The sequence below is a fragment of the Oncorhynchus masou genome, chromosome 11 (genome assembly GCF_036934945.1).
Source record: "Oncorhynchus masou masou isolate Uvic2021 chromosome 11, UVic_Omas_1.1, whole genome shotgun sequence".
NCBI lineage: Eukaryota > Metazoa > Chordata > Actinopteri > Salmoniformes > Salmonidae > Oncorhynchus > Oncorhynchus masou.
In genome coordinates this window covers 38,845,138-38,869,589 of record NC_088222.1, presented here as the reverse complement: position 1 = coordinate 38,869,589, position 24,452 = coordinate 38,845,138, and the positions used below count along the sequence as shown (strand labels likewise).

Genomic DNA, 24,452 nt, shown 5'->3' with positions numbered 1-24,452 from the left:
GCCTTTTTTTGGTCCTCCAATAATCTGAACCAGTATCGGCAGATTTGTTCGTCAGACTGCCAGATGGTGAAGCGTGATTCATCAATCCAGAGAGCGCGATTCCACTGCTCCACAGTCCAATGGCGGCAAACTTTACACCACTCCAGCCGATGCTTGGCATTGAGCATGGTGATCTTATGCTTGTGTGCGGCTGCTTGGCCATGGAAACCCATTTCATGAAGCTCCAGACAATCAGTTATTGTGCTGATGTTGCTTTCAGAGAAAGTTTTCGAACTCAGTAGTGAAACCGAGGACAGATGATTTTGGCGCTCTACACGCTTCAGCACCCGCCAGTTCCATTCTGTGAGCTTTTGTGGTCTTCAGTACGGGAGATGATTTTGGCGCTCTACACGCTTCAGCACCCGCCAGTTCCATTCTGTGAGCTTTTGTGGTCTTCAGTACGGGCCATTCTACTGCCAATGTTTGTCTATGGTGATTGCATGGCTGTGTGCTCGATTTCATACACCTGTCAGCAACGGGTGTGGCTGAAATAGCTGAATTCACTAATTTGAAGGGGTGTCCACAAAGTTTTGGTCATGTACTGTAACATTAAGCAATAAGGCACAAGGGGATGTGGTAAATGGCCAACATACCACGGCTAAGGGTTGTTCTTAGTACCTGAACACAGCACATAGCCGTGGTATATTGGCAATATTTCACAAACCCACAAGGAGCCTTTTTGCTATTATAAACTGGTTATCAACGTAATTAGAGCAGTAAAAATAAAATGTTTTGTCATACCCGCGGTATACGGTCTGCTATACCACGGCTATCAGCCAATCAGCATTCAATGTTCAAACCATCCAGTTTATAATTAACATTATATCCCAAAAGTTGGATTTCGTAACCTAATGCATCCGATAATAAGCACCAACTTCTGTTGACACAGCGGTGCAACTTTCTCGCCAAAACTTTTGAGGATTTTACATTTTGTGGTCATCGTCTTCCAAGGGTTACAAATAGCAAAATTAGCATGACACCAGCTGAATTAAATGTAAAAGGCTTTGGAAATAAAAAGCTTGCAGTACGCTCAGTTGACATTATGGTGGAAATTACAAGATGATGTTATAATGCTGTTGTTGCATCAAATGGTTGTTAGAATGCACATCTGTGTGTGTTCTACTGAGGATGGGCCTCTGGAAGATTTACCATGTCTTTGGGTGATACCGCATTCCAGAGCATGAGTTAATGTTTCAGTACTGGGGTACCAGGGGGATATGGCTGCAGTATGGAGTTGGGGTCCAGACACTGGTCTCTACACAATGAGGACTGTTTTCACACACAATGAGGACTGTTTTTACAGCAGATACCGTTTGCTGTGAATTATAATTATCTTTCATACAAATCTTAACCTTGTGACCCATTCCATACATCTGTTGTGTGTCATGTAGATGAGATGATGGAATTTACTATAAAATGCGGTGGCTCAAACCAAGCTCGTTGAGTTCTCAGTGATCACCTCCAGGGGTGATTACCGACCAGGGGCGGGATTCACAAAACATTACTTATGAAAAAACTTAAGAAGCTGCTTAAGACTAAAAAATAAGAAGTTCATAAGATAGTTCGTAAATGTCTTCTTATGTGGCATGAGTATTATCTTCTTATGTGGCATTGACATTAGTGACGTGCTTGAAATGAATAAATAAGCCTATGTGACAGGGATGATAGGATTTGGCCCACTATAATAAAGTGTTGATATTTACATTTTATTACATTTTTTTTTTTGCTTTATGTCTCAAGAATAAAAACGTTTTAGTTGGCTCGCGAACCCCTTATACACGCACAAAAAAACAAAAATTTTTCAAAGAAGACAGGATGGGCAAGAGTGGCCGACTCTGTCTATGACTTCGGGGGTATGGCAATGGACAGCGAAGCCGTAAAAAAGTGGTCCGACATGAAGTCGGCTGCTAAGAAGAAGGGAACTGAGAGACCATTCATGTGGACCAGCTGGAGGAGAAGGTGTCGTCCATGATAGGAGAGGTGGTAGAGGGACTGCGCAACCGGGTAAATTAGGTAGCTACCTTAGCTTGCAAACGCGTCCCGACGTAGCCAACAACATAGCTAACGACGATAACGTTAGCTAAATTAGCCAAGTTATTCTTTGCAAATTGACGAGATTACGCTAGCTATTTAACACTTCTAGAATGTTGTAATATATTGTTCATTACTAGCTAGCTAGATAATGCACGTTTAATTTGTTTTCTTGCTGTATTTAAATATCCGATAGGCAACGGTGTCTGTGGTGCAATAAATCCTTCATGTTTACAAAAGTATCCATTCGTCTCAAGACAAGGGTTTAGCTGTCCTAAAGTTAAGTACATTTCCAAGAAGAAATCCTAAAGCATTATTTTCATGAATCCCATTTCTTAACCTTTTTCTTAGGAAGAAACTTAGGAAAAACCTTAAGAACATTTCCATTAACTGTATTAAGGAATAGCAACTTTGCCTAACTTTCTTCTTAAGTCTATAGTTAAGGAAAACATGGCAGTTAAGAATACATTTCTTCTTAATTAAGAAGGTTTTGTGAATCCGGCCCATATGTTCTTCTCTGGCCTCCATTGATTTACTCGTCCCAAATTTTGACCATCCGACATGGATAAAAACTCCAATAAATTGTGAACAGATTATGATAGAGACATGAGGTTTGGACCAATGGCTTTCTTAGAGGATTATGTACAAAATTAACATATTTACCCATTGGTCAAAAGATTTTGATTGGACACCCTATATATTCCTACAGAATAGAATACAACTTTATTGGCCATTGGTTAAAACTGATATTGGTCTTCTGCCCTTCCTAACACCCCCATATATACACACACACACACACGTTGCGAAGCACAGGGTCAGCAGCGGTGCAGTGCCCCTGGATGGATAGTAATTGTGTGCAGTTAATAAGTGCCTTGCTCAAGGGCAACAACTGGAGATGGTCATTAGAGACCAGTAGCCTTCTAGCTGCCAGTTCAGTTGCATTCCCATTTTTGTATTTAGTCCGGCCCAGGGCTTGTACTGGTCCACCTCTCTAATCTCTAGGCTACCGCCGAAATGAATTACACAGACCATATTTGATTAATACAGTATGGACTTTTTGTTTCACTCAGTAAATGTGTCTTAGTGATTGAATTCATCCAAACAAGAATCCATAGAAACCTGTTGTAGAGTTCCATCATGGTTGAATAACAGATTTTTAACACCATTACTATTGGAAATAAAGCATGCACACGCATCATTGCTTCAAGGGATCTTTCTACAGCTTTCCAAAGAAAAGTGCCTGCTAGCAAAACACAGAGATGTGTTGGGGCTATCTTGTGACAGCAGTTGGCAATAGGAGGGCCTAATCCACTCTTCCATCTAGGGGGAAACTGATATTTCAAGTCTGTAACCTTAGTGACCGACCCTGTGAGGATTTAGCATGGCAGCTTGTGACAAAAAAAAGGCTACAACATGCGATGGCCACACACATACGTACAAAGACACATGTAGACACACTTGTGCAAGCACACATACACACATATAGACATAACACCCTGAAAACAGACCTCTGCCTCCCTCCAAGTGCCCTTCTGTCCTCCCACTTCTAAATCCATCCAACCTCAGCCGCACCCCCAGTAACAGTCCCTGTCTCTTTCCTCTCCCTATTTGGGCTCAGGGCTGTGTGCAGGCACTCCTTCAAGAGAAGCTGAATAACTCTCACATTTGTCAATTTAGAAACCTTGGTTGGTTAGAGGTAGCAGGTAGTGACAGTATTATATATTTTCAACATGTTAATCTGCATGGCTTAACATCTTGGTCCAGCTAAATTAATGAGTGTGCCCTTTCACTAATTGCCATTGAGAGGAGTGAGTGTCATGATTGACTTATTCGGGATTGGCGAGGACAAAGGTAACATCGGCGTGGCAACCCAGCGCCCAATCATGACACGGCCAGTGCGTACCCACGCTTAGACAACAATTTTTGCATTTTTTTGTTGTGATTGTGGTGTGAGTATGTGTGTGTGTGTGTAAATACACATTTGTGTACATTTGTTAATGAGTGTGTGCACACACTTCCACTATGGATCAGTTCACCAAGGGCTAACCCATGTTCCACCCCCTCATTCTCTCTCTCTCCACTCTGCGGGGACCCAGGGCTATCAACACCACCACCTCATCTCATCCCCTAGCCTAGTCAGCCTCCCACTCACAGGTAAATGGTAGATTCCCACACTGCCTCACATGACACTGGAGAGCAGACAATGTGGTAGTGACGATGCAAATAGAGCAAAGGTCAATTTGACAGCCAAAGAGAATCTTGTATTTACGGGTATCAACAAAGTGTATACCCCTGTAGACTATGCATAAACACTATGACTGTACAACAATCTATGGCTTGGTATGATGTCTTACGGTTGTTGATAACGCTCCTTTCGATTCTTAACACTATTAAATTATTATTTGACCAGGACGTCTCTCTCAATTTTTGGAAAGAGACCTGTGAGAAGTGTAGGCCTACAATGCTTTACAACTGTGTATAACACTCTATAGCTATGCATAATGCTTTATGGCTGTGCAGTGTGTGTGTATATATATGTGTGGAGGTTCAGCTGCAGGATTTCTGTTGTGTGTGTGATGCTCCGCCTGGTTCAATATTGACTTAGCGCTGCTAGCACTTCCTGGCTGCAACACACCTGCAGCTCACCTGGGAGCCATGCACGCACGCACGCACGCACGCACACACACACACACACACACACACACACACACACACACACACACACACACACACACACACACACACACACACACACACACACACACACACACACACACACACACACACACACACACACACACACACACACACACACACACACACACACACACACACACACACACACACACACACACACACACACACACCTACCTTGTGGAAGGCTGGGGATTTAGACAGGGAAGTCACAGAAGCTGGCTCACAAGCCTGTTTTAATCAACCTCAACCTTTGAGGGGGGTCCCTTTGATACCCATCTACATATTCCTTGTTTGAAACGGTCAATTAAACTGAGTTAAAATGTCATGCTTTTTCCAGGAGCAGGCTTGAAACACAGGCTAGCAATTGCATGACTTCTTGAGACAAATGAACAAACCCATGTTGACAGTTGGAGTCATATGAAGTTGTAAATATCAATACACATTCATGTACGGCGGCAAAAAGCATAAGCCAGAACACCATGATGCTAATGTAAGAGTTTTAGATGAAGGACCAAGAAAAAGAAGAATCATCTAACCACAAGAAGCTATTTTGGTATCCCCACACTTCTCCAATAGTGAAACTTGTTGGAGAACCCAAGAGGAGCTTGTCTCTACATCTCTATTCACTTCAGAGTCAATCTTTCCCCCATTCTGCCTCAAGTCATTTGCTTCCAGCCTGAGTGACTTCAGTGTTTATATTATATTCTGCTCAATAAACCCCTAAGGGTGTTATCTCCTCACTACCGTCATCTGGAGCTGAAATTACAGTGCGACACACACACCTCCAGCCAGAGAAAACCGGAAAACTGTTTCGATGATCGCTTCAAGGTTTATTAAACGCAGTCTCAACTGCATGAGTGAGTGGAGAAATTAATTTAAAAAAGGATATTAAAATGACGTCAGTGCCCTCACCTTGTTTACTGCTATTCCCATGATGGCTTTTTAAATGAACCGGATCAATATCTCAAGCATTGGCTTGATTTCCCAGTCACTCTCGCACACGCTCACACACCTTTTCCGGAAACAACAAGGTTCTACCAGATGAAACAATTTAAAGAGCGTCTTAATACATGAGGCGATTCTCAAAGCCCTCATTATGCAAACCACACCAGTAGAGGCTGCTGAGGAGAGGACAGCTCAAAATAATGGCTGAAACAGAGCAAATGGAATGGCATCAAACCATGTATTTGATGTATATTATACCATTCCACTGATTCCGCTCTAGTCATTGCCACGATCCCATCCTCCCCAATTAAGGTTCCACCAACCTTCTGTGAAACACACACACATTTGCAAAACACACACACACGCGGGTCACCAATGGGTTGTCCTGATCAAAGTTGACTACACAGCCCTAAAGTTTATATGATCTACCGGTCTTCCATTACTCATGAAACGCGGCCTTGAATCATGCATGTGAACAGATGCATTCTACATAAATATATGCTAATACAATTAGCATACACATACACACCTCAACCAAACATTAGGAATCCCAGCCACTATTAAGAATGCATAAAATAGGCCTCCCGGGTGGCGCAGTGGTTCAGGGCGCTGTACTGCAGCGCCAGCTGTGCCACCAGAGACCCTGGGTTCGTGCCCAGGCTCTGTCGTAACCGGCCTCGACCGGGAGGTCCGTGGGGCGACGCACAATTGGCCTAGCTTTGTCTGGGTTAGGGAGGGTTTGGCCGGTAGCGAAATCCTTGTCTCATTGCGCACCAGCAAATGAGGTGCAAATGTTGGACGTGGGAAATAAAACCAAATCAACCCATTTATTCGGTGTATAACTATGTACTCTGTAATGCTAACATCATATCACAATTTCTGATAAGAGAATATCAGGCACATACACACACACACACACACACACAGAGAGAGAGCACACTCACTAATCTCCAGTTGTCTTTGGATGCGGCCCTTGCAGCGTTCCCGGTAGTCCGACTGCGTGGCATTATATTCTGACATCACCTCCACAAACTTCCGAGACAACGTGGAATGCTGGTAGGGAATGATGCAGGATGAGTTTTCCACGATTCACTAGACTAGAGTTAAACTCCAGACTCAGATTTAAAAAGTCCCTGCTATATATAGCATAACCCACCTGTGTCTTACGTATCCTCAGATCTGCAGACGACCTGCTTAAAGCCTCCTCATGCTCTATGGACTGTTCAATGCCTGTAGGGAACAGAGCGAGAAGGAGAATTCATCTACCATAGATAGTAGCATTTATTCAGAAGGTCTAATTAATGAAGAACCTGGGCCTCGTTTCCCCCAGAGCCTCCGCATCCATCGTTAGAACCTTCTTACGATGGATCATTAGTAGCCAAGGTGTTTCCCAGAGCCTTTGTTAGTAACGTGGCTCTTGAAACCCATGCACATCTACGAGTGATCCAGATGAGTGATCCAGGCCACTCATAGAGCAGCCAAAATGCATTGTTAGAGCTTCATTTGACCCCTTTTGTCGCAGGAGTAAAATAATCTTGCAGCAGGATGATTTTAATATCTGAATAAATATTTAGAATCGCCACCAGTGGGCAGCTGGAAGTGGTGTTTGTATATAAAATGCAGTACCGCACCTAATGTATATTGTACTTTAGGCTAAATGCAGGCTTCAGCACATCTCTTGTGAATTCTTATGTGGATTATAAAACATTTACATATTTGTAGGGGGTAGATGTATTTTTCGTTAAGGAAATCTGTTGTTTTAGATCAATTGTTTTATTAAATGTTGACGACAAGCAATAGGCGGACTTAATATCTGTGTGGTCCAGCAGTTACAGCCACTGACCCGACACACATATGCCAGAGTTGTCATGGGTTCGAATCCGGCACACTGCCCTTTGACTCATGGATGAATGGCAAAGATTATGGCTATTCTGACAAGATACATGTCTCTTAGCCCTAACAATGGGAGACATAGTCCGTTCATTTTTTGTTGTTGACAAAATCGACACTCTTTTTTCATCAAATCATTTTTTTAATATAAAATCAAATGGCAAAATGATCCTTGGTATGACTTTCTTTTAAAAAATCCATACAGCTTAGTAGATCCATTGTCAGTATTGTGAAATATAATATTAAGCTAAGATTTGAATGGAGAAAGCTGATCCGAGGGCAGCGCAGCTTTTCTTTAAATCCAATCAGTATCGACACATGGTCTGACGACGCACTTAGCCAATGAACGTTCTCTCTACTTGCTTGTTTGGGTAACACTTACAAAGTTGGCTAGTAAAGAACAATACATCTGGTACAATCATCCTAATGCTGAAGTAACTAGGAAACGAGGCCCTGGTTTAGTTTTTTAAGAGAATCTGGCCAAAGGCGGCAACATTATTTAGCGTAGAGAGGGAAGTGTGTTTGCAACATACTTTTTAACTTGGAGCGCACTTTGTTCGCAAACTTCTTTATGTCCGTCATCAGCTGCTCCAGCTCTGCCTTCGTTTCTGTTGATAGAGAGTAAAAAAATAAATACAATTTAAATCACAATTTTATCCAACAAAATCAACACGATTGCAACAGTGAGTTTGTTTCGGTTTCTTCCAGGAAAGAAATTAACATCAAAACAACCCCAGCCATATCAACAGATGCTGAAATGCTTTAAACTAATACATCTTCCTGAGAGGGGTAAAAGATTCCTAAATAAACCAAAATAATACATCAAATGGAAGATCAGGGATGCTTTGGTGGTGATGACCTAGTTCCTGTTCCTGTCCTGTCCCACATCCGCCAGCTCCCAGCATCAGTCATCTTCTCAGTGGGCTACACAGACCACACCACCCACACAGAGATATGGTAATTCCACCCTACTTCTAAGCCCTATATACAACTTTGGGCTAGGTCTCAATAGTCAAAACAAGTGGATCCCTATTCTCATATCCTTACCCTAATGATCTAGAATGACTGGATAGGTGAAAGTAACATGTTGGTTTGAGTTCCTACATGTTTCTCTCATATATCCTGTGTTTTCAGCTCGGGATGGGTAAAGCTCCTTTTATGTCTGGAGTAAGAGGAAGGCAGCCACAGCCACTCATCAATTATGAATAGGAGAGTGATGGCCCAAAACCACCACTAGACCCCACAATAGCTTGTTAGTGTAGCTCTGTGTTCTTTATATACTGTATACTCGTAGTCCTCCTGATTTGCAGAAATCAGACTCAACCCCCGTTTGGAGATTTTATTCTCTCTTCTAGAGGTTGAGAGGAGAGACATTCACATAAGAGGCTCCCTTTGACTCCAAGACAGCTCTGTCTTCAGTGGGTGTGGGTGAGTGTGTGTCGTGTGCGTGTGTGCATACCTGTGTGTGTTTGCATACCAGACCGTCTCTGTTATGGTATGTGTGAGGAACCCTGGCTCTTCTCGTTAATCATGCATCTGATCAGAATGCAGCAGCAGGGGCCTCCTTAGTGGCGCAGCGGTCTAAGGCACTGCAGTGCTAGGGGCGTCGTTACAGACCCAGGTCGAACCCAAGCTGTATCACAACAGGCCGTGATCGGGAGTCCCATAGGGCGGTGCACAATTGTCCCAGCATCATCCGGGTTAGGGGAGGGTTTGGCCTGGGGGGGCTTTACTTAGCACATCGTGCTCTAGCGACTCCTTGTGGCAGGCCGGCCACCTGCAAGCTGACCTGGGTCGTCAGTTTAACAGTGTTTCCTCCGACACATTGTTGCGGCTGGCTTCCGGGTTATGCAGGCATTGTGTTAAGAAGCGAGGTTTATGCGGGTCATGTTTCAGAGGAAGCATGACTCAACCTTCTCCCGAGCCCGTTGAGATAAGATCGAAATTGGGGAGAAAAATGGGGCGCTGACAACTAATTTCTGCCTGTTGTAACCCTGACAACGAGGGTAGGCTGAGTGTGTGGCAAAACAGGGAGGTCAAGTTCATCTGTTGCAGATGAGGAGCTTGTTTGTGTCACTGTCGGCGGCACTTTAATGGGGGCAAAGGTCTTCTCTAACCTGCATTAATGATGCAGGGTTCTTCCCCTACTTCGACAGTGACCTGGGAGCACATAGACGTGTTAAGGCTTAGATACATCCAGACGTCATGACGAGACAATAAGTTGGAGGAAATCTTCATATCATCAAATAACTGAACCCATGCTTCTCTCTCTGTGTAGCGCTAGGGTAGTGACTGCCCTATTGATCAGGGCAGGGGTGTCAAACACATTTCTCCACAAGGGCTACACTGTCACTTTTGGATTTTTCATTGCTCCCAGACTGTCTAGAATTCTTTTCGATTACTGTTAGCAAGCTGGTCGGGTGAATGAAGTATACATGTAGACCCATGATCATTTCTACAGTTTCTATTCGTTTTTAGTCATTTCAATGACAATTGAGATTGTGTTCCCTCAAAAAAAAAGAATGATATTTATTTAACTCAACCCCTCACGTATGTTTTGACACCAATGGATTAGAGCCTCTAACTGAAAACAAAAGAATGACTACTGACTAGAGAGAGGTAATCAGCAGTTTTACCTCTTCATTTTATGTGGATTATCTTCCTCCACCCTCAACGTGTCTCCAGAGTGGACACAAATCAATGCAACACACTTCCTCTTGTTTAGGTGGGTTCCATTGAGCTGCTGAAGGGCCAGGTTTCACAAAGTGTAGGTTTGACTGACTGTCTCTCAACAGCAAGTCAGCAGTCAAGGTAGCATTGCCCTTGAGTATTACACTATGCATTAAACAAGTAGTGTAGCCAATGGACTGTGACAATAATGTCTTAACAATATGGTCATAAGACACTTTTATTCAAAAGAACTTACAATCCATGTTATGCTAGTTGGAGCGCTGAGTGGGTGGGGAGTTGAATCTGACGTGTGTGTGTGTCCCTTGAGTGAGGAAAATGTATAAAAAATATTTTTTCATCACTCGGTGACAGTTGAAGAACATGCTTCACTTTGATTCCCCCTATCCTCAAAATGGAGCCACTTCTCTAATGACACCAAAACAGATCAACAAATTAAAGCATTTCTCTCTGAACTTCAGTGAAATGTCATACGTGTTACTGTGAATTCAACACAGACACTTTCCTACACGAGCAAGAGTGCTTTGGTAATTACACCAATATTCATCTAATAAGACTTAATGGGAGATGGAACATTGAATCTCTCTCCAAATGCAACCCAGGGGAAAAATTGCCCAACGTGAGTAGTCTATAATTGGAATGTATTAATATTTCACTTGACGTGTCTGTCGATGAATATAAATGCAAATGGAAGCTTTTCTTTTTCCATCAGCACCTTAAGCCCAGTGGTTCTTCTCTGCAAGGCCAACCAGCATGCATTGGAGATTAGTGCTTGTTAGGGAAATCTCTTAATTAATTGGCCATGCTTAACAGTTTTTGATTGATAAAAATAGGAACTTTTATTTTTGCGGGGGGGCGCAAATGCATCCGTGCATAACTACATGTTTTATTTTATACAATGCAATTAAATGATTATATTACAACTTCCAAAGAAAACAGAAGGATATTTATACACTAATTAAAATGAAGTTGTGGCACATTGACTCACATACTGAAACTAAGTGTGGTGGCGTCACACACACACACACACACACACACACACACACACACACACACACACACCTCTCCAGAGAGTGAGTGACCTTCCATAAACGGTGTGAGTCGACACCACTCCACACCAACAACACCAAAGTCCTCATGCCAGGGAATTCACATAATGGGCTGTTCTCCACCTCAATTCAACAAGTAAATTCTCCAATTCCTGAACTTAACAAGCAGTGTTTGAGTCTCCTCTCCTTTTCACACATTACATGTGCTGCCATCACTGATAAGAAAACAGTAAGGGTGTGAGAAGAATACATTGCGGGTTGAGAGTAACATAGGGCTTGCTAGTATAGCATGTGGGCTCAACAGATAATAACTCTTGATGTATAACAAGGCTGTAATGAAAGAGAGGTTCAGAGGTAGTATGCACTACCTATGACCGTGTGTGTGTCTGTAGGAGGCAAATAGCCTCCTACCATTTCGCAAAAATCTAATTTCATGATCTGTGGAGGTTACCACCCACCTTTTCCCTCTCCCTTGTTCCATCTCGCATCCTTTCATCCAGGGAGGAAGAGTAGAGGAGAAGAGTGACTTACTTTCGTCAGGATTGGGGGCAGCTAAGATGGCGCTGTGTTGTCTCTTCACCTCCTCCACCTTCTCTGAGAGCTCCTCGATGAAGCCTCGGATCTCCTCCACCTGGTACAACAGAGAGGGAGACATTATACAACAAGCCCACTCGAGGAGGCCATCCACAAGCAGACCAGGTAATGATGTAGGACCCAGAAAGAAGCCCATTTAAAAAAGCATAACATCTATACTTAATATGATTTCCGTTTGGACAAATGTGTTATATCACTCAGATTTGGGGAGACAAAATCTGTTAGCACATTAAGAGGCCAATTGCCTAATCAAAACAGGCAAGCTAACATAGAGCTTTTTACTTGATGTAGCCCATGCAGTCTCTGTAGATATGCCCCCAATATAACTGTCATAAATATATCAAACAGTATTGGGCCCATTCCATTCATTTGGCTCCTGAGTGACGCAGCGGTCTAAGGCACTGCATCTCAGTGCAAGTGGTTCGAAACCAGGCTGTATCACATCCAGCCGTGATTGGGAGTCTCATAGGGCGGCGCACAATTGGCCCAGCGTCGTCCGGGTTTGGCTGTCACTGCAAATAAGAATTTGTTCTGAAATGTCTTGCCTAATTAAAAAAAGTTGAAATAAAAAAATATCAGCCCTATCACAGCACACCACACTTAGTTATAGGCCTCAGTGATGTCATCGGCATGCAGTGTGTGTCTATAGGGAGCTGGTCTAAATATCACTCGTGGAGGATAGAGACGTTGGTTACGTCAATGTGTATATTCCACCACTACGGACGCTGCACAGTGCCTGGTAGCTAGGGAGATTCTCAGCTGAGTATGGTGCTCCTCTACAGCTCAGCATGGTGTAGTATTTAAGTGTGCTGTTAGAGAGCTCAGACACTGCATGTGGGCAGCCTGATGGGAAAATGCCTGTTAAAGTAGAGGAAGCAATGCCAGGAAGACTTCAATGAGAGAGAGGAGAGCAGAGGGGATTTAAGTTATTATACCATCACAGTCCCTGTGGAATAAGTTGTACTTAGAGCTAAATTCAATTTATGTATTGATTTATCCACCTTTATTTGATCAGGTAAGTTGATTTAAGAACACATTGTCTTGGGAATATAGGAAGAGGTGCATCATGGGAGAGGTGAGGGGGAGGTTTGATTAAGCCAGTCGGAGGGTAAGGAATCGGATGCTAAAATAATCAAATCAGCAGGTTCAGAACAGTGCTGTATGTACCATGCTAATATCAAACACAGATAGCTCATTTCTATGGTCCTCAGATAGCACCAAGCCCCACCCCCATAGAGGCCTGTGTTTGATGGCTTGATGTGTATCTAGATACGGCATGGGCTCTTTGCTGACTGATCCCTTACTTTGGAAGAGGACTGCTCGCGGAAGATGTGTCTGAAGTAATGACGCAGGAGCTTGAACATCTGTAATTGGGAGCGCAAGATATTGCCTACCTACAGTGAGATGTATCGACTTCAGAGCTCAAATGCTGAGCACAAACATGGCAACCCCGCTGCTTCTCGCATAACAAGGGCCTGTTCAGTTATTGAAGTAGCTAATGTTAGAAACAGGATCAACTCCAGCTGAATTACAGATTAAATCCTCAACTCAGAGTCAGCACCACTTACAGGTGAGGTTGAACTAGGGCTGCATGATATGGGCAAAATAATATATATAATAGTGATTTCTTTACCAAATATTGACACATGATATAGATCCAAAACACTTGAGTAAAGTGTTGGAATCATAGAAATATAATGACTTACAGTGTATATTAAGACGCAAAGAAGAAAACAGCACCGTTCTTGTTTGGATGATACTGAATCTAACAGAGGAGGGAACTGTGCTGCTTGAGTGACAGGGGGCGGGGCTTGGTGTGTGTGGGAAGCAGCCGCAAGAGAAAGAAAACGGAGTAAACTATAGAAACGGACGTTACATGCGGCTGAGATGCATTTCAAAATATTGCATGCGATATGGATCTCGTGCGATATGGATCTCGTGCGATATGGATCTCGTGCGATATGGATCTCGTGCGATATTGATCTCGTGCAATATGGATCTCGTGCGATATGGATCTCGTGCGATATGGATCTCGTGCGATATGGATCTCGTGCGATATGGATCTCGTGCGATATGGATATTGAACATGTAAATATTGTGATTTCGATGTGAATTTGATTAATTTAGTTGTACACAGGCACTGCACAGAACATCTCAGTGGTGTACATAGACAGAGTACTCGCCGCTCACACACACACACACACCTGGGGCTTACCTGTACAAAGAACTCATCCATAAATCGATCTTTTTCCATGTTGACTGCCACATCATCTTCTTCCTCAGTCTCCTTCCCCTAAAGGTGCATAGACAAGGCAATATTAACAGAAATGAATACATTTTCAAAATGTGGATGTAGAAAATGCATCTACAAAGCATCAAAGACCATCTGCCTAGAGCCTGAAAACCAGATTTAAAAAATTAACTGGCAACTTCCACATTTGTCATGCCTAGTGCAACTCTACTAGTTTATCTAACGTCAACAACAAAGGAAAATAATTATTCGCAGCCAGAGAAAAAGACACCTGTGATGACAAAGGATTCGATTGATCCCCAAAAAGAAGGTGAAATCAGGGAAGGATAGCTCTCTCTGGGGGATTCGTGAAGGAAGTGCTATCCTCATCACATAGACCTTGGCAGCTGGGGGTGGATGCAATGAGTCCTTAAAAGCATGAATGTTTAATTCCTCTACCAGAGGAGGTCCTTGGGGAGGTTCAGGACGTGGGCACAGGGTCAGGGTTCACCTCCCCTGTAATGCTGTCTCTGTCACATCTCATGCATTTAATTAATCTTATCTAGAGCAACTTAGTTAGTGCATTCATCTTAAAGATGCAATATGTAACTTTTTGGGCGACCTGACACAATTCACATAGATATGTGAGTTATTGATCGGTCATTCTAATTGAAAGCAAGTCTAAGAAGTGGTAGATCTGTTCTATGTGCGCCATTTCTATGCTGCCCGTGCTTAAATTCATTTTTTTCATCTTTTACTTTTGGTTTTGTACACAAGCTTCAAAACAACTGAAAATATTTTTGGTTATGGAAATTGTATTTCAGAGCAGATTAGATGCTACAATGATTCTCTACACTATACTTGCTTGTTTGGTCACAAAATGAAATTAGGCTAACTACTATAAATTTTCAGCTGAGCAATTTCTGCATATTGCATCTTTAAGATAACTAGGTGGGACAACCACCGTAACGACTAAGGCAAAACAGGTTATTGGACATTTTTGCAAATACATTACAAATAAAAAAACAGAAATACCTTATTTAGGTATTCAGACCCTTTGCTATGAGACTCAAAATTGAGTTCAGGTGCATCCTGTTTCCATTGATCATCATTGAGATGTTAACAACTTGATTTGAGTCCACCTGTGGTAAATTCAATTGATTGGACATGATTTGGAAAGGCACACAACTGTCTATATAAAATGTACCACAGTTGACAGTGCATGTCAGAGCAAAAACCAAGCCATGAGGTCGAAGGAATTGTACGTAGAGCTCTGAGACAGGATTGTGTCGAGGCGCAGATGTGGGGAAGGGTACCAAAAAAATGTCTCCCAAGAACACAGTGGCCTCCATATTTCTTAAATGGATGAAGTTTGGAACCAACAAGACCCTTCCTAGAGCTGGCTGCCTGGCCAAACTGAGCAATCGGGGGAGAAAGGCCTTTGTCAGGGAGGTGACCAAAAACTCGATGGTCACTCTGACAGAGCTCACCCTTCCAGAAGGACAACCATCTCTGCAGCACTACTACCATAAAGGCCTGATTGGTGGAGAGTGGCCAGACAAAAGCCACTCCTTAGTAAAAGGCACATGACAGCCCGCTTGGAGTTTGCCAAAAGGCAACTAAAGGACTCTCAGACATTGAGAAACAAGAGTCTCTGGTGTGATGAAACCAAGATTGAACTATTTAGCCTGAATGTGTCACGTCTGGAGGAAACCTGGCACCATCCCAACTGTGCAGCATGGTGGTGGCAGCATCATGCTGTGTGGATGCTTTTCAGTGGCAGGGACTGGGTGACTAGTCATGATTGAGAGAAAGGTGAACGGAGCAAAGTACAGAGAGATCCTTGATGAAAACCTGCTCCAGAGTGCTCAGGACCTCAGACTGGGGGGCAAAGATTCACGTTCCTACAGGACAACAACCCTAAGCACACAGCCAAGACAACGCAGGTGTGGCTTTGGGGACAAGTGTCTGAATGTCCTTGAATGGCCCAGCCAGAGCCTTGAACCCAATCGAACATCTCTGGAGAGACCTGAAAATAGCTGTGCCTCGACGCTCCCCATTCAACCTGTCAGAGCTTGAGCGGATCTGCAGAGAATAATGGGAGAAACTCCCCCAATACAGGTGTGCGAAACTTGTAGTGTTATACCCAAGAAGACTCGAGGCTGTAATCGCTGTCAAAGGTGCTTCAAAAAAGTACTGAGAAAAGGGTCTGAATACTTATGCAAATGTGATATGTTTTTTATTTTTAATACATTTGCAACAATTTCTAAAAAACAGTTTTTGCTTTTTCAATATGGGGTATTGTGTGTAGATTGATACGAGGGGGGTGAAATTCATTTTAGAATATGCAGTAATGTAACAAAATGTGGAAAAACTCAAGGGGTCTGAATACTTTCCGAATGCACTGTATGACATGCATACATAGTCAGGCCCTTGTGATTGAAGAAGGCTCAATGACGATGTTGGTATACATGGGTGGGAAATGCTAGTTTATCAACACTAGAGCCTTTGCTACTTCAACAGCTTGAATCAGGCAATACATTTTTCTACCCATACCCATTTTCTTTCACTGATCACCCAATTCCCACTGACCTTTGGCCTCTATTGAGAAGCATTAGCCAGCCACAGAAGGAAATTAGCCTCCATGAATATCGCCTTAAAGCTAGCCTGGCATGCCAGAATTCGAGACGCCTGTAATAACACCAAGACATCAAGGCTAGTGAACAAGCAGGAAACCAGATGAAGACAGATCAAATTATATCATTCCAAAGATATCCAGCAAATAGGATGAAAATATACTTGGTGGCAAAATGCAATTAGCAGAAACAGGCTATTGATGCCATTGTAAACCCTGCTTATCTAGAAGCATATTGGATTTAGACTTTACTCATTATAATAAAATCTTCAAAATGCAATCAAGGAATGAGTACTTGTAAAGCACAGATTTGATTCTTTGTCTCACAATAAATGTAAAAAAATGACATTTGATGGTTGACATCAAGAGAGGTGGAGGTTGATGATGAACCTAATAGTCCCCATGGAAGTAGTGGGGGAGCGTTTTCACCGTCACACACTCATCCTGCTCCTACTCATAGGCTGTGGGAGGGCACAGGAAGGGAGACAAGGGTTCCTGGCTCTATGCTGCTACACCATAGTCATTACAGCCATCAGCCCACAGTGACACCACATTATCTCCATTAGCCAACATGTTCCACGACACAAAAAAAAAACCCACACATACAAACACTGTCCTCTCACCCACACACACACACCCTCCTCTCACACACGAAAGAGGGGTGACCACTCCAACCCCCCTCCCCGCTCTATGGTTAGGGAGGACATGCCTTGTCACGACCGCCGTTCTGCCGACTCACTCTAACTCCAGCTCCATCTGCACACTCATCATCACACTCAGAGAAAGCAGTCAATGCTGTCACTGGCAAGTGTTACATAATATTTCAAGTGGTCAAAAGGAACCATCAATAACATTAAAGAAGTGTCATAGCTGAGATATTAAAGATATTATGCAGACAACATGTATGGATTATATACTAACCAAGAACTGGCCATGGGCAGTTTGTACAATCCCATTGCTTTATGCTGTTCTACAATCTACGAGAGGCCCTTGAAAAGTACAGTATCTAGAGGTTTTCATAATGGGCACCAGTGAATACACAATTCAACACTGGCATACACTAACAGACATGATGCATCTCTGATAATACACCAAGATCTCAAACAACTAAGAACAGCATTGGGGCGGCAGGGTAGCCTAGTGGTTAGAGCTGGTCTTGTAACCGGAAGGTTGCAAGTTCAAACCCCCGAGCTGACAAGGTACAAATCTGTCATTCTGCCCCTGAACAGGCAGTTAACCCACTGTTCCTAGGCAGTCATTGAAAATAAGAATTTGTTCTTAACTGACTTGCCTGGTTAAATAAAGGTCAAATAAAAAAAATAAAACCTGCACCAAAACATCAGTATTTTTCCTTCATTGCTTGTTTTATTTTCTTTTACCAGGCAATTCCGTTTACAGTGACGGCCTATTCCGGCCAAACCCTAACCCCGGCGATGCTGGACCAATTGTGCACCGCACTATGAGACTCCCAATCACGGCCAGTTGTGATACAGCCTGGAATCGAACCAGAGTCTGTAGTGACACCTCGAGCACTGAGATGCAGTGCCTTAGACCGCTACAACACTCGGGAGCCCCATCTCTTATTTCAATAGAGAGCCAATTTGTTTTCAGCCTTTCATATCCGATCAAAACTTGTTTTCTCATGGATCCCGTCCATCTGCAGCAGACATATTGTGAGTAATATGGTTGGAACATTACAGCATCGAGTTGCAATACATATAGAATTGTGAGCACCGCAATATACACTACCATGCAAAAGTTTGGGGTCACTTAGAAATGTCCTTGTTTTTGAAAGAAAAACAATTTTTTTTCCATTAAAATAAATTCAAAATGATCAGAAATACAGTGTAGATATTGTTAATGTTGTAAATTACTATTGTAGCTGGAAACGGCAGATTTTTTATGGAATATCTACATAGGCCCATTATCAGCAACCATCACTCCTGTGCTCCAATGGCACGTTGTGTTAGCTAATTCAAGTGTATCATTTTAAAAAGGCTAATCATTAGAAAAACCTTTTGCAATTATGTTAGCTGTGCAAAGCTGAAAACGGTTGTGCCGATTAAAGAAGCAATAAAACTGGCCTTCTTAAGACTAGCTGAGTATCTGGAGCGTCAGCATTTGTGGGTTAGATTACAGGCTCGAAACTCGTCAGTCTATTCTTGTTCTGAGAAATGAAGGCTATTCCATGTGAGAAATTGCCAAGAAACTGAAGGTCTCGTTCAACGCTGTGTACTACCCCCTTCACAGAACAGCGCAAACTGGCTCTAACCAGAATAGAAAGAGGAGTGGGAGGCCCCGGTGCACAACTGAGCAAGAGAACAAGTACATTAGTGTGTCTAGTTTAAGAAACAGATGCCTCACAAGTCCTCAACTGGCAGCTTCATTAAATAGTGCCCGCAAAACACCAGTCTCAACGTCAACAGTGAAGAGGCGACTCCGGGATGCTGGCCTTCTAGGCAGAGTTGCAAATAAAAAGCCATATCTCACACTGGCCAATAAAAGAAAAGGTTAATATGGGCAAAAGAACACTGGACAGAGGAACTCTACCTAGAAGGCCAGCATCCCAGAGTCGCCTCTTCACAGGTGACGTTGACACTGGTGTTTTGCGGGTACTATTTAATGAAGCTGCCAGTTGAGGACTCTTGAGGCATCTGTTTCTCAAACTAGACACTAATGTACTTGATAATTGGCCTCTGTATGCCCATGTAGATATTCCATTAAAAAAATGATCTGCCGTTTCCAGCTACAATAGTCATTTACAACATTAACAATGTCTACACTGTATTTCTGATCAATTTGATGTTATTTTAAAAAAGGACCAAAAATATGATTTTCTTTCAAAAACATTTCTAAGTGACCCCAAACTTTGAATGGTAGTGTATCTCGTATCGCCATCAAAGTATCGTGAGGTCCCTGGCAATTCCTAGCCCGATTGGACAACATACCCACCCATGCCGTACACTTTTTGAATCAAATGCCTGTGTGATGATTCCACACCAGCACCAGGTTCTCTCAGACCCCCATATCCAGTCAGATGCATGCAGGGCATGGCAAAGGTGATAATAATGCATAACCCCATTGGCAGGCTACAGGATCTGAATACACAAAACCATCTATGACCAATTCCATTGGCTTCCTATGGTCTCAAAAACAGCTAATTCAATTCGTAGAAGTCTTCTCCAGAATCCACACACACAGAGCCACAGCATGTCTTCCTACACTGAACAACTCAGAAGCAACATTGAGCAGAGATGAAGTTCGACACTGCATAATTTGGGAAGATGAAACTAATTAGGGATTGAGGTGTAGCTGGATCTACTCAACAGGTGGCTTAGGAAGTGGAGCTCACCATTAGACCACTTTTGATGTCTGAAAAATGTATTGTGGTGACTTTGTCACATGTAAAATGCCTGATGTAAACAAATCAATCTAATAGCTGATATGTCAGCACCATGGACAGTGACAGAATCCCAAACTGTTGAAATTCAGCACCACAGAACATTGGACAGTGACTGCAACTCATTATTGCACTGAATATGAGAGGAAATATCACCCTCCAGTCATGCTATGTCTTGTGGTGTTTTACAGCCACCGCAGCATGACGTTCCAGTGTGAAATGGCTTTTTTAATAGCAGCAAGCTGTGGAGCCTGAAATGGATTTGAACTTAATGTAGAGGTTTAACAATGACTGGGCAGTCATACACTGCATGACCAAAACTATGTGGACAACTGCTCGTCGAAAATCTCATTCTAAAATTATGGGCCTTAATATTGAGTTGGTCCCCCCTTTGCTGCTATAACAGCCTCCACTCTTCTGGGAAGGCTTTCCACTAGATTTTGGAACATGCTGGCGAGACTTGCTTCTATTCAGCCACAAGAGCATTAGTGAGGTTGTGCACTGATGTTGGGCGATTAGGCCTGGCTCGCAATCGGCCTTCCAATTCATCCCAAAGGTGTTTGATTGAGTTCAGGTCAGGCCTCTGTGCAGGCCAGTCAATATCTTCCACACCAATCTCGACAAACCATTTCTGTATGGACCTTGATTTGTACACGGGGCATTGTCATGCTGCAACAGGAAAGGGCCTTCCCCAACCTTTTGTCATAAATTTGGAACAGAATCGTCTAGAATGTCATTGTATTCTGTAGCGTTAAGATTTCCCTTCACTGGAACTAAAGGGTCTAGCCAAACCATGAAAAACAGCCCCGGACCATTATTTGTCTTTCGACCAAACTTTACAGTTGGCACTATGCATTCGGGCAGGTATAGTCCTTCTGGCATCCGCCAAACCCAGATTTGTCCATCGGACTGCCAGATGGTGAAGTGCGATTAATCACGCCAGAGAACTAATTTCCACTGCTCCAAAGTTCACTGCTCCAATGGCAGCGAGCTTTACACCACTCCAGCTGATGCTTGGCATTGAGCATGGTGATCTTAGGCTTGTGTGCAGCTGCTCGGCCATGGAAACCCATTTCATGAAGCTCCCGACGAACAGTTATTGTGCTGAAGTTGCATCCAGAGGTAGTTTGGAACTCAGTAGTGAGTGTTGCAACCGAGGACAGATAATTGTTACACACTACGCGCTTCAAAACTCGGCGGTCCCATTCTGTGAGCTTGTGTGGCCTACCACTTCGTGACTGAGCCATTGTTGCTCCTAGATGTTTCCACTTCACAATAACAGCACTTACACATGACAGGAGCAGCTCTAGCAGGGGAGAAGTTTGACAAACTGCCTTGTTGTAAAAGTGCCATCCTATGACAGTGCCACATTGAAAGTCACTGAGCTCTTCAGTACAGGCCATTCTTCTGCCAATGTTTTTCAATGGAGATCGCATGGCGGTGTGCTAGATTTTATACACGTCAGCAACAGGTGTGGCTGAAATAGCTGAATCCACTAATTTGAAGGGGTATCTTTTGGCCATGTAGTGTATGTAAGAAATTGTCCCCTTCTATAAAAAGATAAATCTTGACTCTCTGTGAAACCATTCCTAGATTACATTTGGGATATCACTCATGTGAGACGGACTGCGATTGGTCAGTGTGGTACCTCTCGGGGAGAAACCAGGTGTCGACTGTCATCCACAGATGCTAACACAGCTCCTCTGAGAACTGAGGAATGCCCATTTTCCCCCACTGTGTGTGTGAGATAGAAAGGAAGCGCTAAAGAGATACAGTCCCTTCGGAAAGTATTCAGACCCCTTGACATTTTCTACATTGTTACGTGACAGCCTTATTCTAAAAATGGATTAAATCCTCTCAATCTACACACAAGAGCCCATAATCACAAAGCAATAACAGGTATTTTTTATTTATTTATTTTTTTACATTTTTACAAAAATTGAAATATAAGTTTTACATAAGTATTCAGACCTTTACTCAGTACTTTGTTGAAGCCCCTTTGGCAGCGAATACAGCCTTGAGTCTTCTTGGGTATGACGCTACAAGCTTGGCACGCCTGTATTAGGGGAGTTTCTCCCATTCTTCTCTGCAGATTCTCTCAAGCTCTGTCAGGTTGGATGGGGAACGTTGCTGCACAGCCATTTTTAAGTATTTTCAAAGATGTTGGATCGGGTTCATGTCCGGCCTCTGGCTGGGCCACTCAAGGACATTCAGAGACTTGTCCCAAAGCCACTCCTGCATTGTCTTGGCTGTGTGCTTAGGGTTGTTGTCGTGGTGGAAGGTGAATCTTCACCCCCCGAAGTCTGAGGTCTTGAGCACTCTGGAGCAGGTTTTCATCAAGGAACTTTCTGTACTTTGCTCCATTCATCTTTGCAGCGATCCTGACTAGTTTCCCAGTCCCTGCTGCTGAAAAACATCCCAATCCCCATCCAATCTTGTTTCTCATGGTCTGAGAGTCCTTTAGGTGCCTTTTGGCAAACTCCAAGCAGGCTGTCATGTGCCTTTTACTGAGGAGTGGCTTCCATCTGGCCACTCTACCATAAAGGCCTGATTGGTGGAGTGCTGCAGATATGGTTGTCCTTCTGGAAGGTTCTCCCATCCACACAGATGAACTCTGGAGCTCTGTCATTTAAGAATGATGAAGGCACTGTGTTCTTGGGGACATTCAATGCTGCAGACATTTATTGGTACCCTTCCCCAGATCTGTGCCTTGACACAATCCTGTCTCGGAGCTCTGTGGACAATCCCTTATACCTCATGGCTTGGTTTAGCTGTTACATGCAGTGTCAACTGTGGTACCTTTTATAGACAGTCGTGTGCCTTTCCAAATCATGTCCAATCAATTGAATTTACCCAGGTGGACTCCAATCAAATTGTAGAAACATCTCAATGATGTTCAACGGAAACAGAATGCACCCCAGCTCAATTTCGAGTCTCATATCAAAGGGTCTGAATAGGTATGTAAATATGGTATTTCTGTTTTTATTTTTAATAAATTTGCTAAGATTTCGAAAAATCTTTCGCTTTATGATTATGGGGTATTGTGTGTAGATTGCTGACGTTTTTTTGTATGTAAACATTTTAGAATAAGGCTGTAACGTAACACAATGTTGAAAAAGTCAAGGAGTCTGAATTCTATCTCAAGATGAACGTGATTTAAAATGTTAGTAAGGTTTCACTGAGATGTTAATTGACTCAAGATCGTTAATAAACACTTGGATATAGACTATCCGATAAAATACAACTAGCCTATGTGGAATTAATAGGGAAAGTAAAGCACTACACATTCGGAGAAGGCAAGTTAATAAAACAATAGTTAATACACCGTTTTCTATAGGGCTGAAGCTAGAAGCTAATTCATTAATAATTTGGCACACTGGCTAGACTACAAGTGAAATCACATTGGGTAAAAAAAGTTTCACTCGCGCTTTTATGAACAATTCCCATATAAAAATAATGTACAACAACTATCCTATTAATGGACAAAATTCTACATTCTACGGGTGCCAATGTTTTCGCGTGGAACAAGTTTAACCTTGATAGACTACTTAGCAAAACGGATCCCCAGAAATGTACATCATTGTTATGATATGACAATAAATACATAAAAAAGATGTTCTACTCTAAAACAACTGCTTTCCAACTCCCACGAAATAAGTGAGGCGCACCTTCCGCCCAACCCCTCCGAATAACCACCGTTTGCTTCTGGGGTCTCGAATACAGTAGGGTAGAATTACAAATATAATCACTTACCACCCTTAGCTCGTGTGTACGGTCCTTCATCGTGAATTAACAACTTTTCTACTTGTTTCTACAACTAGGTTGATGCTCTTTATATCCGTACTCTCGAGTCAGGGTTTTATTTTATTTTCCGTGAAGAGAGCAGCGGGCGCGCGCAAGGGGTGTAGATCAATCGAGAGCGCGCGATAATCTCGAGGCACAAAATGTCATGAATTTTCTTGACATCAATGTATTAGAAATATCACTTCAACAAAAAAAAATCGTAATTCTTTTCGCAGAGATGAATATCACGATACCCGATTTCAGGATTAAAAGAAAAACAAATTGCATGGTACAGACTACAATATAGCAGACACATTTTAAATGGGCCTCCTTTACAGATTATGAAGAATAAAAACTGGCATTCAAAATTACTGTTTTGGGAACAGTTCATATATTATCAAAATTATTATCACTTTAAAATACATATCTATGTTTTACACACTAGCGCCACCTGGTGGAGGAAGTCACTGC

The 24,452-nt window shown here is 42.8% G+C and overlaps 1 protein-coding gene across 2 annotated transcripts in view; it reads right to left on the bottom strand.

Annotated features, from left to right (window-relative positions):
- Nucleotides 1-24,107, bottom strand: part of LOC135548658 (syntaxin-1A) — a 31,645-nt gene extending 7,538 nt beyond the window's left edge. For both annotated transcript variants that reach the window (XM_064978480.1, XM_064978481.1), the window contains exons 1-6: nucleotides 23,952-24,107; nucleotides 14,149-14,226; nucleotides 11,871-11,970; nucleotides 8,136-8,210; nucleotides 6,869-6,942; nucleotides 6,657-6,765 (exon numbers count right to left, since the gene is read on the bottom strand). In XM_064978480.1, coding sequence (XP_064834552.1) covers nucleotides 6,657-6,765; nucleotides 6,869-6,942; nucleotides 8,136-8,210; nucleotides 11,871-11,970; nucleotides 14,149-14,226; nucleotides 23,952-23,981 — 466 coding nt within the window. In that variant the 5' untranslated portion in view covers nucleotides 23,982-24,107. The remainder of the gene's footprint in view (nucleotides 1-6,656; nucleotides 6,766-6,868; nucleotides 6,943-8,135; nucleotides 8,211-11,870; nucleotides 11,971-14,148; nucleotides 14,227-23,951) is intronic.
- Nucleotides 24,108-24,452: the final 345 nt, after the last annotated feature.